Source organism: Sander vitreus, chromosome 14 (assembly GCF_031162955.1).
Source record: "Sander vitreus isolate 19-12246 chromosome 14, sanVit1, whole genome shotgun sequence".
NCBI classification, from domain to species: domain Eukaryota; kingdom Metazoa; phylum Chordata; class Actinopteri; order Perciformes; family Percidae; genus Sander; species Sander vitreus.
Genome location: NC_135868.1, coordinates 26,109,531 through 26,126,337, shown reverse-complemented (window position 1 = coordinate 26,126,337; position 16,807 = coordinate 26,109,531). Strand labels below are relative to the sequence as shown.

General features: G+C 42.5%; 1 protein-coding gene across 6 annotated transcripts in view; it reads left to right on the top strand.

Moving 5' to 3' along the window:
- ptprua (protein tyrosine phosphatase receptor type Ua) overlaps positions 1-16,807 on the top strand; it is a 125,027-nt gene that overhangs the window by 16,946 nt on the left and 91,274 nt on the right. For all 6 annotated transcript variants that reach the window (XM_078268138.1, XM_078268133.1, XM_078268135.1 and 3 more), the window contains exons 3-6: positions 4,535-4,650; positions 7,717-7,888; positions 9,345-9,638; positions 16,280-16,600. In XM_078268138.1, coding sequence (XP_078124264.1) covers positions 4,535-4,650; positions 7,717-7,888; positions 9,345-9,638; positions 16,280-16,600 — 903 coding nt within the window. The remainder of the gene's footprint in view (positions 1-4,534; positions 4,651-7,716; positions 7,889-9,344; positions 9,639-16,279; positions 16,601-16,807) is intronic.

The following is a 16,807-nucleotide window of genomic DNA, read 5'->3' as shown; positions in this document are numbered from 1 at the left end:
TGCGAAACAGCGACTGTATTTAAATATAATACCAGCTGTGGTCCAAAAGTAACCACATTATACTCTTCAAAACTTGTTTTAGTTGAATTTTTGTCTCATGTAAAAAATGTGAGAGAACCAGTTTGGATGTAGTTAGGCTACATGGGTGTTGTTGATGAAACAATATGTGCCAACTTTTAACTTAATGCAAATTTCGAAGGGTTATAGAAATGTTAATATTCCAAAGGTAATTGTTGGATACAGTTATTAGCCCACAATGCTTTTAACATAATGTAATGAATGTTAAAGCTTGACACAAAGCCAAGCAAGGCATTAGTGAAATTGATAAGTAGTAACACTTTAAAATAGGTGCGCAGTAATGAGAAAAGGGCAGCGCTTCTTCTACAGCTCTATAGCATTCAGTGAGCCAATCCATTTTGACACATTTTCACAGTAGGAAAAGTACAGGTGTAAATAATATAATGAGTAATGGCTGAATTTCATTTAGCTGCCTCAGTTTCGGGGTCCTGGCATTGCCCGCACTTGCTCAGTGTAACACAGAGTCATCCTTGATTATTAGTAACAATTCTGCATTTCTTATGATGCAAAGTCAAAATGTTTGCTTTTCATAAAAGGTCTGTTTTATCTTTATGAGCTGCTTTTTATAATATCACATCTTGAAGCTTAACACTTTTTTGAGGACTTTACGGGGATGTGAATTAAAATAAACCCTCAAGTTCGTATCACTGGTGTTCTTGCTTATCAGAAGCAGTGAAATGTTTTTGTCTGCATTGCAGCAGCACAAGTCATAAAATCACTGATATATTAATGATAAACACACACACTGTGTATATATTTATAGCATCTTTGTGCTCTGCTACTTGCTTACTGATCAGAACAGCACTGAAAATGACAACATGGCAAAATTATCCCCTGCTACTTTGATCAGGGGATCTAAACATCCAAAATCAATGGAACTGACGAGCAGATAATTAGACTCTGAGACAATAGAAGAAAACAAATATTTACTGTGCTGTAAATACTGTGATGTTGAAAATTATACGATTTTTGGAGTAGTATTTGGACTACAGTTTTCTAAAAGGTTAAATATATATATATATATATAAAAATAGGTTAAAGGGATAGTTCAGAGTTTTTGAAGTGGGGGTGTATTAGGTACTTCTAGTCAGTGTATTACCTACAGTAATGTAATAGAGTAATGTACTGCTGTACGTAGGCAGCAGCTAAACGCCACCTGAAAAAAGGACCACCCAAAAAGAATCAATATCTGTTTAAGTGTTCGCTATATTTAGAATATTTGTACCGCTTTCTCTCGCTGTCGACAGCCCTTTCTGACGGGAAACTGAAGCCGTCTATCTGTCTATGCTCTCTTCAAAGCCACCAGACTCCTTTGACAAAAACAGTAATTTAACCTCGCAGAACACAGGGAGTTGTTGGTCTACTGCTGCCTCTATCGGTTAGTTTGTGTGATTGTTTGACTTTAGTGAATCCGAAATAAACCTTTAAAACACCGGCCACCATCTACTGTAGGTAATATGCTGACTATGGATAAGTTTATCTCCTCATTTAAGGCACTATGGGGTGATGTGTTGATGAGTGGGTGCCAGTTTGGGTTAGTAGCATTAGTAGCACATATTTGTTAAGACTATTTCATGCCATTGCACTGATTGGCAGTTGGTGGTGGCAATGCTTCAATACAGTATATAGCTAGCAAACATGGAAGTAAACAATGTAGAAAACACATGTAAGTGTTTTATGAGGAAGGAAATGCATTGTTAGACCTCAATAAAAAAAAAAAATGTTTTTCTGTGTTTTTTAAATTTAATTGTTTTATAGAAAACTCCACAGGATACCTTCAAGAAATGAGCTGAAAACATGGTGCACTATACTACATACAGTATATACACACTATAGACTGGATGTATCATAACGCTGGTGTTGCACACACAACAAAGAACAAGTGTAAGGTTGTTTTTCTATATGGAGACTGGTGGGTTGTGTCATTTGATGGCACATTCCTTATGCATGTCTTTATCGAAGCATGTTCAGTAGAGTCATTTGGCCAAATCAGCCCTCTTTTGCATCTCAGCTATTGCTGTTTCATATTTTTTTTAGTAATACAAAACAGTATTTTTTTAGCAGCGATATAAACACAGAATAAGGATTCCTTTGTATTCTTGACAGGGTTTTAAATAATAATGTAGTCAAGACTCTAGATTCAGAAAGATCCTAATAAGTGTCTCCACAAGTACAGTATTTGTTGCTGCAGAAAAACAATGTCTCTGTGATCGCAGGCAACTGTCTGTGTCAAACTAAAGGGAGGGTGTGTGTGTGTGTGTGTGTGTGTGTGTGTGTGTGTGTCTTGATAAGTTATTTAGTATGCAGCCCTATGATCTATATTTTCCTAATACAAGCTTCTGCTAACAGGGTAGAGAGGATTCAGTTTGATTCAAATGTTTAATGACTTATTTAGAATAATATTTTTGCAGGGTATGGATATATACTCTATGTTCACATGTTCATTATATACATGCTATATGTATGCATTTATGTTGTGTTTAAAGGGGTGATAGAATGATTATATAGGGTATTTCACACTGTTCCTTAAGGTCTCCTAATAGGGTATGTAACATTGGTTGGGCTGAAAATTGCCCAAATACTATTTTATGGGCCCTTAACTACCCTGTGAATATGGCCCTATTTGTAACAAGAGCTTTTTTTCCAAATATGGATGCTCATGAATATTTAGATGAGCTGCGCGCTGATTGGTTTGAGCGAAGCACATACACATCCATTGGAGACTAGACAGCAGGTCTCATATTTCACTGCAAAGTTATACATTGTTTGTCTGCTATTTCGTTATTAAATTCACCTCTGAGACTTTTTTATGCGAGAAATCAACTATTTAAAGCTCAAATATGGGCCGTTTTACGAAAATTGATGGCTAATTGCAAATTTGGTAAGACGTGTCGGACTTCAGGAGCTCCACACAGTCTGACGAGAAAATGGCAACCTCCATACCCAGTGAAAGTCACCGTTTCTCGGTTACTGGACTACCGGGGCTCCACGGTTTGAATTTCGTCATGCCACTTATATAACATATACCCCAAAGGTCTTATAAAGCTAACAATGGTGTCCGATTTCAATTTAATGCATTTTTGTGAACATTAACTAGGGATTGCGTTAGCTGCTACTGTCCCTTCAATCCTATGTGTAGCTACAGATCGCGGCTAGTTAGCTTCACTTTCGGCATATTTAGAGTATATTTACAGTTTGAATTTCGTCACGCCACTTATATAACATATACCCCAAGGTCTTATAAAGCTAACAATGGTGTCCGATTTCAATTTAATGCATTTTTGTGAACATTAGGGATTTCGTTAGCTGCTACTGTCCCTTCAATCCTATGTGTACAGATCGCGGCTAGTTATCTTCACTTTCGGCATAATTAGAGTATATTTACAGTTTGAATTTCGTCATGCCACTTATATAACTTCTACCCCAAGGTCTTATAAAGCTAACAATGGTGTCCGATTTCAATTTAATGCATTTTTGTGAACATTAGGGATTTCGTTAGCTGCTACTGTCCCTTCAATCCTATGTGTACAGATCGCGGCTAGTTATCTTCACTTTCGGCATAATTAGAGTATATTTACAGTTTGAATTTCGTCATGCCACTTATATAACATATACCCCAAGGTCTTATAAAGCTAACAATGGTGTCCGATTTCAATTTAATGCATTTTTGTGAACATTAGGGATTTCGTTAGCTGCTACTGTCCCTTCAATCCTATGGGTAAAGATAGCGGTTAGCTGCAGGCCCTGGATCTCCATCAGGGTCTCTGCATTTTGAAGTCCACCCAGTAACCCAGAAACGGTGACTTTGCGCGGGTATGGAGCACCGCAGGCTTCCCTTCGTGACAGAGATCCAGTTAGCTCACAGCGAGCTAGTCAGCAGGCAGCACCAGCCGCTGTCACGTAGCCTGCTGAACTCCTGCTGAACTGCGACACACGGTCGGACAAAATTTGCAATTAGCCATCAATTGGTCGTAAAACGGCCCATATTTAACTTCTACATAGTTGATTTCTCGCATAAAAAAGTCTCAGAAGTGAATTTAGTAATTAAATAGCGGACCTCTGGAAATCTGCATGACCTAGCTAGATTCAGAAGACTAGCTAAGCTGACCTCAGGTCAGTGGTGTAGCCTATGCAAATGTTGGGGCGTGACAAAGACTAGGAGTTGAGATGCTTACGTCAACTTTTAGCTTTGTTCAGATTTGCCCGTTTTCAGCGGCAGTTTCAAAATGTGAGATTTGCATAGTAAAGGGGTATCAATGGGATTTTGAGCTTCTATGTATGTCCTATTTACCCACCGAACTGTCGTTATTCAACTATGACATGGCAAAATCGGTTTTGCATTCTATCACCCCTTTAAATGTATTTCGACAGTGATGCTAGGCTCCAGATGTGCCACTTTGATCACCGTGTGTGTGTGTGTGTGTGTGTGTGTGTGTTGTGTGTCCTCTTTCCACAGACAAGGTGCCTCATTTCTCTCGGCTGGGTGACGTAGAGGTGAATGCCGGGCAGAATGCCTCATTCCAGTGTGTCGCCACGGGCAAAGTTTCTGAGACTGAGCCCTTCCTCCTGGAGGTGAGAAAAAGAGATGTGTGTGTGTGTGTGTGTGTGTGTGTGTGTTTATTTTTTGTATCTGTGCTAGTCAAGCCAACATCTCAGCACCTGGATAATAGAGTAGGATTGGAGATTGGCATTTAGTTGACAGTCTTATCCAGAACAGCTTACAGTGGTTAAATTTGCATGCACCGCTGCTGGCGACACTCTCATTAAAGTCTTATTCAGGCTGCTTTTTTTTTCAAAGCCAAAAAAGGTCCCTGTAGTAGATGCATTTGTAAGTACTTTTCACTGCACTGCTTTTGGACTAAAAGTAATAACTGTAATGCCAGGCAGAGTGAGTGTGTGACTGTGTGCGTGCTTGCTTTGATTTGATTTGTCTGTTTCAGGAAATTAGCTAGTTACCAGGTTTCTCAGAATTAGTTTAAGTGTGTCCTTAGTCTCGCATTGCCAGACCTTCCTCCACAGCGCTCCGGAGGGGGGTCTGGCTAGTCACACAGCATTCCGGGATGGGAGAAAAACATGCTCTGGTTTATTGGCATTTCTTTGAACCAATCACAATCGTCTTGGTACGTGGCGCTAAGCACCGGACTAAATTACGGTGCCTCTGCAAACTAGTCTCTGGAAGGAACTTGTTTTGGTGGAACATGTGTACGTTCAAAAGTAGTTTTATTGGTGCAACAGAAAACTCAGATTGGACAGATAGTCTAGCTAGCTGTCTGGATTTACCCTGCAGAGATCTGAGTTAACCATAGTTCTCATAAATCCACCGGGGTTTAGAATGAAAAGAGAGCAGAAGGTGCGGGACATCTGGCGGATTTGGTTAAAATGTGTGCTACATTTGGATTGAAACCGGTCTAGACACTTTGAGGGAGTTTTGCCAGGTCTGAAATAATTATTGGAGTGACATATCTTACAATATCTGTAGGCATTTACAAGGCGTGAAGGGTTTAGGAAACTAGACCCACATAAAGTACTACAAGTCCGGATATCTGTTTTGATATTCTTTTTTTCAAATCCTTCTTCCACAAGTCCCAAACTCAATGGAAGTTCAAGACTAAATCCCTATTAATATCAAAAAACTGATTTTGGCTGGGGACAAAGAGCTGTAGTCACCTTATGATGAACTGTATAGTAGTTGTTAAAGGAAATGGAAGCCATTATCTTAACTGTCTGCATAATACCAGTAATGGTAGTGTAATTTGATCATGTTAAATCATGTTTGTGACCCTGAGTTTGTCTTTTAATGGTTGTGTTGTTGCAGGGAAATGAGTCATTGGAGGCTTCGGAAGATTATTAAGTTTGCGCCTCTGCTTTCTTTTGTAGTTTTTTGACTGTGGTGGCATTTAGTTTACTAAAGCCCCTAAAGTCATTTTTTCCTCATGCACCGACTGAAAATAGGTTCAATTTTCCTGGTTTGAATATGAGCTAATATTAGTCTTCAAAAATCCATCCCTGAATGCTCCACTCTTCCTCTGGCCTTGAAGCCTGCACACATCTAAGTGCTTTTGAAATGACGGCAGCAGGGAGAAGGCGCTTTGCAAATGAGATCTCAGTCTACTTGGTGATCCATCCCTTGTGTTTCCGCCCGATTTCTTATTTCACCCCCGCCCCCTCCCTCTCTCTCGTCTCTGAATTGAAGCCTTTGAAGATCATCGGCATGTGGAAGAGACCTCTTTATCAGTCCCAGAGTTTGCGACTTTGTTGACGGAGCTCCGCGCACACAAACACACGCACACACAGAGGAAGATGCAAACAAACAATACAAGGCTTGTCTTTTGGAATTGGACGGTATGCTGCTCTGAACTTCCTCTGTAAGTCAATACTCACTTCAGCTCCTCCCTACTTTTCTCATTAAGAGGAAAAAAAAACAAAAAAAAAACATGGTAACAGCAGAAAATAGAGATCTATCACAAACCATTACTGCCTTCTGTTCCCCCATTTGTTGTTCGGGGCCCGTTTGATCATCAAAACTGAGTGTGCTAATTGCTGCTTTCTCTTTGATCTCGGCGGTGCTGTGGAGGTCCTCTCTGGCCCCGGCTCGAGCTCCTCTCCTCCACTCTTTCTTTTCTATTAAGGTAGTCCAAACAAACTGTTAGCATAATGTTTCTTCATCAATTAGCATCATATCTCCTCCGCTGTCTTGCGGGCCAAACTGCCGACGGCTGTCTCAGATGCTATTTACATCCCTAACATCAACCCGTCCAAACCTAAATTAGTTATTGCACTAACTCTTAATCACAATATGATGCAGGGCTCGCTGCCAGACAGGAGTGGCGGCAGACTTGGCTCACAGGAGCTTTTATTTGCTTTAAAAAGCCTGCAGGTGGACCTAATTGTCGGATACAACTTTTAGGTGGCTGATGAAAAAACAATATCAAAAATGCGATTGCTGTACTCTGAAGAGTGACTTCAAGCTGTTGAAAACAAAAAAGTAGCACAAATGGATAAATAAATTAAAAAAAAATGTTTTTTTTATAAAGGAAGAGACAGATAATGTTGATACCGAAGTTAGAATGAGTTATAATCTGTAGCTTCAGGCAGTAGGAGCCAGCCACTGTACATTTTTTTCATATTCCCCCGCGCCCCTATCCTCCTAAACCAATTCAAACATGCGGATGTCAAACCCACTTAGTTGTAAAAACTGAGAGCAGGCGACAGTTTACATAATAATCTGCCTATTCTGTGAAAGAGCTGCATATATTGTCGCTCGCACCTGGAACGGCTTATTGCGAGTGTTGGCCTCAGATTTTCTGTTCCACTGGTTGAAACCAATTGCCCGTGTGCCTGAAGCGCTGACACATTAGCATGGCAAGAGAGGAGGAACTGTCAGCTGGAGCCCCTGTGCCGAAAACAACCCTGGGAGGCCTGTGTCACCAGCGTCATGAGCATAAAAACACTATTGCGCTGACATTTCTCACACATTTATTATCTCGCCCCCCCACGTAGCTAATTTCAACCCTCTTTTGTCTTCCTGTCAGCTTCTTAGCCTGCCGCCCATTCTTAATCCCTTGAATAGACTTCAGGTAAACGTGTGTGTGGTCGGGTTGCTCATGGCTTGCCTTATCTCTCTGTGTGGTGTGCCAGCGGAGAAACAGCGTGGTGCTGGACACGTCCTTGCTGTCTCGGTTGAGTCATAAGCGGCTGATGGCGACTTTCCAGGTGGAGGCGCAGCGTGGGGAGCAGGACCTCTACCGCTGCATCACCCTGTCGACCAGAGGCGCCGCCGTCTCCAACTTTGGAGAGCTCATCGTCAGAGGTGAGCTAGATTTAGCAACACGTGACTAATTTAAGCAGCGTTGGGCGAGAGTTAGCAGAAGGTGTATTCCCCCTCCTCTATTCAACCGCCAAAGTAACCAGGAGTTAATGGAATTGGTAATAACTACCTGAATTTCATATTGTAATCCCTCACAATCATTACCGAAAAAGTAATCGCATTACTTTACTCAGTGATGCGTTATTTACCAGTTTACCAGACATTTTATATTTTATGTATGTATTTTAATGCTGCAAACTGGATTGCTCCAATGTAAATTGTAAATATATGCAATGACATAAAAAAAATCCATCCATCCATCCATCCATCCATCCAGCCAGTCTAGGTAGAGTTAATGGAGTTAACAGTGCTGCAGTCAGGATGTGGTTAGCCTAGCTTAGCATTAAGACTATAAGTACAGATAGCCTGGCTCTGTCCAAAATGAAAAAGCAAAAAATGCCTACCAACACCTTCAAACTGTTTTTCGCCAAGGAATAGGTCTATCATGTAACTCCCCCTAAAACCACAACTTTTCAGTCAGTGAACTTTAGAGGTGTTGCTCGGTGTATTTTCTTTGGACAGAGCCAGCTCGTTCTGGTAGCTCTTTCCCCCTGCTTCCAGTCATTATGCTAAGCTAGGCTAACAATGCCCTGCCTCCAGCTTAAAACGTACAATGACACACAGACATTAGATTGATATCCATCTTCAAAAGCTAACAAACATGTTTAAAAAATACTGCACTACCCCTTTAAGTAAACCAACACGCATTCCCAATGTCTCTTGTTGTAATATTGTAAATACCCTGTAGGCAGGTGGAATCACCGTGTGCTATGTAACAGTCAACCCTCACTCACTCACACACAAGCACACACACACACACACACACACACACACACACACACACACACATACACCTCACATACTACATCATGCGGGGATAAGGAATTCATATGATGTTCGCTGGGTTGATAAGGGTCATATTATCCATCAAGGCTGGGGTTTTTATGTGAAGAGAAGACAGAATTAGTTATGCAATTATTCATGCAAATAAGCTCTTATTCGGCATCATTAGAGGGAAAATTAAGAATTTACGGCATGCAAGAGTCGCTCTGTCTCTCTCCGTGTCTCTCTCACTCTCATAGTCCTGATGTGATTAAAAGATTTTTATGACTCAATGCTCTAACAGAGCAGAAATAATGTTATTGAAACTGTAAAACAAAAAAAGAGAAAATCAATGACAGAAATCCTTGACTTCTCCTTTGCTGGCATGACTTTGCTCGTTTCTGAAGAAAATTGGTTGTTTGTCTTTCAGTCTTTTCATCAGTGTTTTCAAGGGTGGATTTTCATCCATATTTCCCTGTTATTTCCAAGTCACTCACAAACAATACCAAGAACTTTATTCTGAAAGGCTTATGAATGTAGATATTCAGTATAATGACAAGACATTCTTTTGTTGCAGTGCCCCCAACCCCAATTGCCCCCCCTCAGCTCCTGCGGGCAGGCCCCACCTATCTGATCATCCAGCTCAACACCAACTCCATCGTGGGGGACGGGCCCGTCATTCGGCGGGAAATCCAGTACCGAGCAAGCCAGTCCACGTGGACGGAGACTCACGGTGTGGGCTCACTTACCTATAAGATTTGGCATTTGGAGCCAGACACAGAGTACCGCATCAGTGTCCTGCTCACCCGGCCCGGGGACGGGGGTACAGGAGCACCGGGACCCCCTCTGACCAGCAGGACAAAGTGTGCAGGTGAGTCAGATCAGAGACATTTTAGAACCGAGTCATTTCCTGTATCTGTGTCACGTGGGTTTCGCCAGAAGTGAACAGGAACACAGATTATGATCAATTCTTTCGCACATAGTCACCAAAGTAAATATTGGACCAGTTTGTTAAAGCCACATATCTCATGAAAACTCTGGGCCTATCCTTTTTAATTACCTATTTTAACGAGCTAAGAGCACGGCATGAAGCGCATGGCGCAGGTGCGTTTAGGGCGTGTCCAAATCCACTTGAAAAAGGGTCTGTGCACCGGGCGCATGGTTCAAAAAGGGTTGTACTTAGTGTCTTCATTAATTCATAGGTGTGTTTTGGGCATAACATGCAGTAAACCAATCAGAGTGTCATCTCCCATCACCCGTTTGTCTGCTGCTGCGCTTCCCTGTGTGTGTGTGTGTGTGTGTGTGTGTGTGTGTGTGTGTGTGTAACAAGCATAGAGTGCGCGCGCTGTGCATAAGCCTAGGCGCATTTTACTAATTTGCTGTTAAAATAACAATGAAATGCTGCATTATTGACTTTAGACCAGGTTTTTGTTGGTCAATGGCGCGATCACTTCCCGCTGCCTCAAAATAGCAATACACCAAGAATTCACCAGAACACACCTCCCTGTAAGACCAGCACGCCCATGGATGCAAAGATGGGTGCAGGTGCGTTTGCTATTTAAACGACGCGGGCGCTGGACAGGATATATATAACTGCGTCGGTCTTAAACTAGCAAAGACACTTGCATCGGGCTTTGCGCTGCGCCGAATGCAAGATAGGACTCTCTGACACTAAAATGGCATTTTTCAGATTTTTTTTTTTACTTTGTTCGAGACCCGTTTCTGTCTCAGGACCAAACTCTCGCCAGATCTGGCAACAAAGATAAGCCAACGTCAACGAACGTTTGCGAGCGCCAAAAAAAAATTCATGAATTATGAAATAAATCTTTAGCTATAGAGTATAGATCTTTGGTCAGATCAAGCATTGGTTACAATGCAACCAGGAACTGCTAATAGCTTGTGCTGCATGAGTTTTAATGGGGAAGATATGCCAAAATATACAAACCTATAGGCAACTCACTGACTTCATGGCAACATTTGCATCACCCAAACGCCTTTAGGGAACTGTATCATGTTTCCATACAGGCTATGAATAAGAAAAAGAATAACAATAGCAGTGACAAAATCCATGAGTATTAGCATTCTGCATTTTGCACCATGAATACATGTTTTGTTTGCGGCATGTTTCTATGGATGGCAGCGTTTGGATGGTTTAACAGACACATTTCACAGACCGCAGAATGCCGTGAGTGACCTCTCAGAACCATGCTGTGTACTAACAATTATATAGCAATAGGATGTTTCTTAGCCCTAAATAGAAAGTTTAATTGGACATGTGGCTTTTGATGCATTGCTATGGCAACACTAGTGTACAGTATGCCGCAAACTGAGGTCTCAAAATATCAGTACAAAAGAACAAACAGAAGACCATCTGGTTACTCCTGCAGTTCATGGATCCAGTTGTGAGCTGCAGCTGGGAGCCACATCAAACTGTTTGACGCATCACTTAAGAACTTGTAGTTTGCCTGCAGCCGCTGAGAACAACAGGTGTGTTTGTTGTCATTGCAGCGTGGAAGGTTCCTGATGCTTTTTATTTATCCCAGCCGAGGCATGCTTTCATCTACAGTCATTTACGTGTGAGACATGGGTTGTGGGAGTTGGGTGAAATACAACAGAAGTGTGTGAAGATTGATCTTTGAAGCGCCGCACCCTTGGGTTAATGACTGGTCTGAACTCAGCTGTGAAAGAAAGTTTTGCTCAAGAGCTGGTGTTGTGTTGAGGTTTTGGTGTCACGCAGCAGACGACAGGCTCCTCCCACCACCTCCCGTCTGTGTTTTAGCCGCAGTGCTGCTCATCCGGGTGAAAAAGACACCCTGCCGCTCTGTCAAGTAGACAGCATGACGCCCCTGTCACCTGCCACACACTTTGATCCACTCTCGTCAGTGTCTTCGTCTCGCCCACCTCCTGTCAACTCCCATTGCTCAAATGTGAAGCTTTACCCCCCCCCAGCATATAGCCGAGGCCCTTTCACACAAAACTCTGGATGAATTTGTCTTCCGAATGTGTCACAGAGCAATTTCTTTTAGCACAGTGACTCCTCTTTTTTGGACAGTCTTTGAGTGTGACATTTCATACCTACTGGTGCAGAGGATTGCAATCCCATGGGCCATTGTTGAGGGTGGCCACCTAAACCAATGATGTGCACTTGTGCTTTTTTCCCCCAGTGGTAATTCTTTTTGTGTGGCGGGGAATTGAGTCCGAAATCCATCATTTTCTGAACTCACCCCTTTCGATTTGAACAATTATTGTCCTACATGATAAAGTGTTCATATTATGCTTTTTGGCTTTTTCCCCTTTCCTTTATAGTGTTATATATCTTTTTTTGTGCATGTTATAGGTTTAAAAAGTGAAAAAGCCCAAAGTCCACCCCAAAGGGACTTACCATCTCCAACAGAAAACACTGTTCACAAACTGCTCCAAACAGCTCTGTTGTAGTCCAGCCTTTACTTCCGTGACGAACGAGCGTCACTTTGTAACACGTTATAATGCTCGCCTAGCTGCTAGCGTGGCACGCCCTCATACTCTGCTTCTGACTGGCTAGTAGTCCTTACCTAGCTACTGAGCATGTGCGACTCCCAACAAAGATGGAACAGAAGTGAGATGCCTCACTCTGTAGCTAAAACAGAGAGCTCAACACACAGGGTGAAAAGAGGAGCTGCAGCAATGTGCTGTACAACAAACATATGGTGTTTTCTGAAAATTGAGGAGATTTCTTGTCCCTAAATCTTAACTCGTAAAAAGCGCTTCAACTTGGATTTTGTTTTTCTTCATTTTTTATTAATGAAATAATAATTAATGAAAACCTATTTGCTACAGGCTCGACACTTCTTTACATCTCCTGAAGTTTTCATGTTGTGAGCGCTGAAGAAGATATCTGTGTGTTGGGTGGTTGAGTCAACTTTGAGCGCCCCTGTCTCCTGAACGGTTGGTTATACTGGTTAATCAAACCGTGTTCTAACACATCTCATATTGGTTAACATGTAGGAAAACTTTGGTTTGAATCAAAAGTGGTGAGCTCAGAAAAGGATTGATTTCTCCTGGTTACAAATAAGCCTCTAGGCATGAATGCAGATGTGCCGTTCATGCACCTTTAGCATTAATGCTTCCTGTCTCTTGATTACGTTTTGATGTAATATTGGCACGTTTCAAATGTGTTTCGGTGGCCTAAGTTTTAGTTTGTAGAAAAATTGGTAGTGTGTGTATTTCTTTCAGCCCATTCATCTCAAGGCGTTAATATCTTTAGTGTCCAGAACCTTTCATGTGTATACCACCAAGTGCAACGCAATGAACAGCGTCAAGGACACACTCTCCAAAAGTGTGCGGTTTTCTTCCCATTTAAGTGACTACTTCTGTCGAGACAACAGAGACACAAAACCGAAAACTGCGTCTTATTTGCTGGTTTGTCACACACAGATTTGACGAATTCTGCCCCAAACACAAGTGGTGTATTTATCAAACAGACGCAAGCAGGATGGAGTCACAGTTTGAATGTCAGTTTACAGGGTTTGCAAGATGCATCTCTTTCCTCATTGCATATGCAGTTGATCCAAAAGTATATTCTGTCCTGCAGGTTAAAGAGCCCCTATTATACTTCTTTTCAGTGAATTATTTGTACTATTGGGGTCTACTAGAATAGGTTTACATGCCCTGATGTTCAAAAAACATATTATGTTTCTCATACTGCCCATTGCTGCAGCGCCTGATTGGTCAACCAAATTCAAACAAGCCATTGGGCGGGCTGTGCTTGCTCAGGCAGCACCTATGGGCAGCACATATGAAAAACTGGGCTGGCTTTTTCAATCAGTGACATCACAAATTGAGGAATTTCAAACCAGAATGGGGGCGAGACACTTCAGTCAGTTGAGAAAAAGTGCTGTCTATGGAAGAGAAAGCTCCATTTTCTTTTTTCTTTTTTTTACTCACAATTACTAGATAACACACTAATACGCACAATAGGGCCTCTTTAAAGATTCTGTTCTGCTTGTTGTTGTTGACGACAGTTGATGGACACATACAGCAATAAGCCGGTTAAAAACTATTAAAAGTTGTATTCTTTTTGCGAGGCCAATCTCTACTCTTCTTTGAAAACCATTTCAGGTTAATTTGTTAGGTATTAGATTAAACTGTCATAAAACCACGGAACATCAACATGATTTACAGGTTAAATTTTAGGAATTTGATACCTGCAGAAACTCATTGAATGCCAGTAGTGGAAACCCCATGTGGTTTCAGTGGTAAGTAAGAGGGTGTGCACTGATAGTCCATCATAATTCCAACATAGCTCCTGGCAGGAGGGACAGGCCTCAGTGGCAGCCCACTGAGGCAGCTGTTAAAGATGAGGAGCATGAGATGAAATGTGCAGACCCATAGGGACTCTTCCCCCATTCATCTCCTTCTCTTCCCCCGCTCAACTCTTGTCCGGCCTCCCTTTCCCTCCTTCACTGCCTCTGGCTAATCCCTCTGATTAGGCTAATCAAGCTGAATGTCAGTTTGGGGGTAGGACTGCTGGAGGACTGGCGGGTGGAGAGCCCAGGACAGACAGAGGCTTCTGCCGTGCTGCTGTAATGATGAGTAATGGGATCTTGAGCAGACAGTGAACATTCAGTCAGCGGGCCCCTAGGGGCAGACCAGGTTAAAACAGGATTAGACTGCTACAGAGCTGATATTGTTAAAAACGCGTGACATCAAGCAAGTTCTTCTCATGCACCTTTGACATGACGGGTATGATAGAATTTTAAAAAGTACAATTTTTCCTGTATGATTGATTGATACTATTCCATGGGAAGGTTTTGGCTTGTATCAGTTGTGAAGACACTAATCAGCCAACTCTCTTCTAGAGCTGGGCAGTGTATCGATATTATATTGATATCGTGATATGAGACTAGATATCATCTTAGATTTTGGATATTGTAATATGACATAAGTGTTGTCTTTTCCTGGTTTTAAAGGCTGCATTACAGTAAAGTGATGTACTTTTCTGAACTTACCAGACTGTTGTAACTGTTCTATTATTTGCCTTTACCCACTTAGTCATTATATCCACAATACTGATGATTATTTATCTAAAATATTTTGTCAAAGCACCAATTGTCCAGCCTACAAAATCATCGCAAATCGACATCAAGGTATTTGGTAAAAAAATAAAGTGATATTTGATTTTCTCCGTATCGCCCAGCCCTACTTTCTTCCACCCTTTTTGGAAAGAGCAAACCTCTTTCAGATCAGCCAGGACTCTGAGGACATTCCCTTCCCCCGTCTTGTCTCTCTGTCCCCTCAGAACTCATGTCTCCTCCGTGACATTGCTTGCTTCATTCCTTCACGCAGCAGCTTCTGATCTATGTTTAGCGAAGCAGCAGGGCTGTAGCTAGTAGCCCTCTCCTACTGGCCCCCAGCAGTCTGCAGCTCTGCACTGCCGGTCTGTGCCATGCTGAAGGTATTGCCCTCCTCTTGGTTTATCGGATCTCTCAGCAGTACACTTGAAGATCCAGGACAGGCTACAGGACGGACATAACCCTGCCGTGTGCTTGAAACTGTGCATGACAGGGACACGGATATCCGCAATCACAGCTTCAACACGACAGCAGTAATTAGGCTTCACATTGATTCTCTGCCGAGGCTGTGCACTGGTCTCCTACTGAACCTCATTCATGTAAGGAGAGATGGGAATGTGAAATGTTGTGTTGCATTCTTTTTCTTCAGGCAGTTTTAGTTTTTCATTGATTCACCCCTCGGTGACCTCGTTTGTAAAGTCAGCTGCAACTGTTGCTGTCTTCTTTTCCCCATCGGTATCTTTTAAGCTGTACTGGGTAGGAGTTTTAGGTAAAAATACTCTTGTCTTGTCAGCATAATTCTCAAACTGGTGCTGCAACAGAGAACAGCATCTCATCCCCTCTGACTTGCAAAAAAACGATCGTAGTTTCCCATCCATTCATTTTCTTTTCAGTAAATGTCCAGTGGCACCAAAGTAGCCAGACATCTGTCTTCCTAGTCACGTCCTCTAGGGGGATCCCAAGATGGTCCCAGGCTGGATGGGATGTATAGTCCCTCCAGCATGCTCTGGCTCTGCATTTAGGTCTCCATCCAAATGGACGCTTCAGGAACAGCTCCACAAGGAAGCATTCAAGAGGCGTCCTGATTAGAAGTCCGAACCACCTCAACAGGCTTCGGTTCCTAGCATCTCCTTCCCAATGACCGCAAGCTTTTATTGGTCTAGGACCAACGTGTAGTCTGTCATGTCTCTCGGCCAAGTCCCGAAAATAATTTTTGACTCTAAAATCCCTCCCCCCAAAAATCTATTTGCATTTTCTACCTGCAATCTCATAGATTTACCCGATTTGTCCAAAGGTTTTTTTGGTTTTGAGTATTGATTGCTGTCAGGGAGCTTCTTCCTTTACACTGTTTAACACGTTTTCTTGTGTGGCCCCTTTGGTTTCCTCTGCAAAAGCTGGTAAATATAAGCAGCTCACTGTTTGCACTTTATTGATGTCATTTCTGCTTCCTGTCCCTCTTCAGAGCCCATGCGTGCCTTGCGAGGTCTGACAGCTGCAGAGATCCAGCCCCGGCAGCTGGGCCTTCAGTGGGAGCCGCTGGGCTACAACCTCACCCGCTGTCACACCTACTCCTTGTCCCTGTGCTACCGCTACTCCATGCCAACAGGGGGCAGCGGAGGGAACAACGCCACTGTCAGAGAGTGCCTGTCCGTGGATCGCAACACCTCTCACTTCACCCTGAGAGACCTGCCACCCTTCCGCTCGGTCCACGTCCGGCTGGCGCTGGCCAACCCCGAAGGCAAGAAGGAGAGCAGAGAGGTTACCTTCCAGACTGAGGAAGACAGTGAGTGGGCCGTTTTTATTTTTTATTTTATATTTATATATTATGGCGAGCAGGATGTTATGTTATGTATGCACTGAAGCTCTTTAGAGTCATCATTTCTTAGCTCTGGCTTCGGAACTTCTTGTTTTTTCTAGTTTTCTTTGCATGCTCCCTCACGCTCAGATAATTATTGTGCATTGCTTACACACATCCATGCCTTTAGTCATC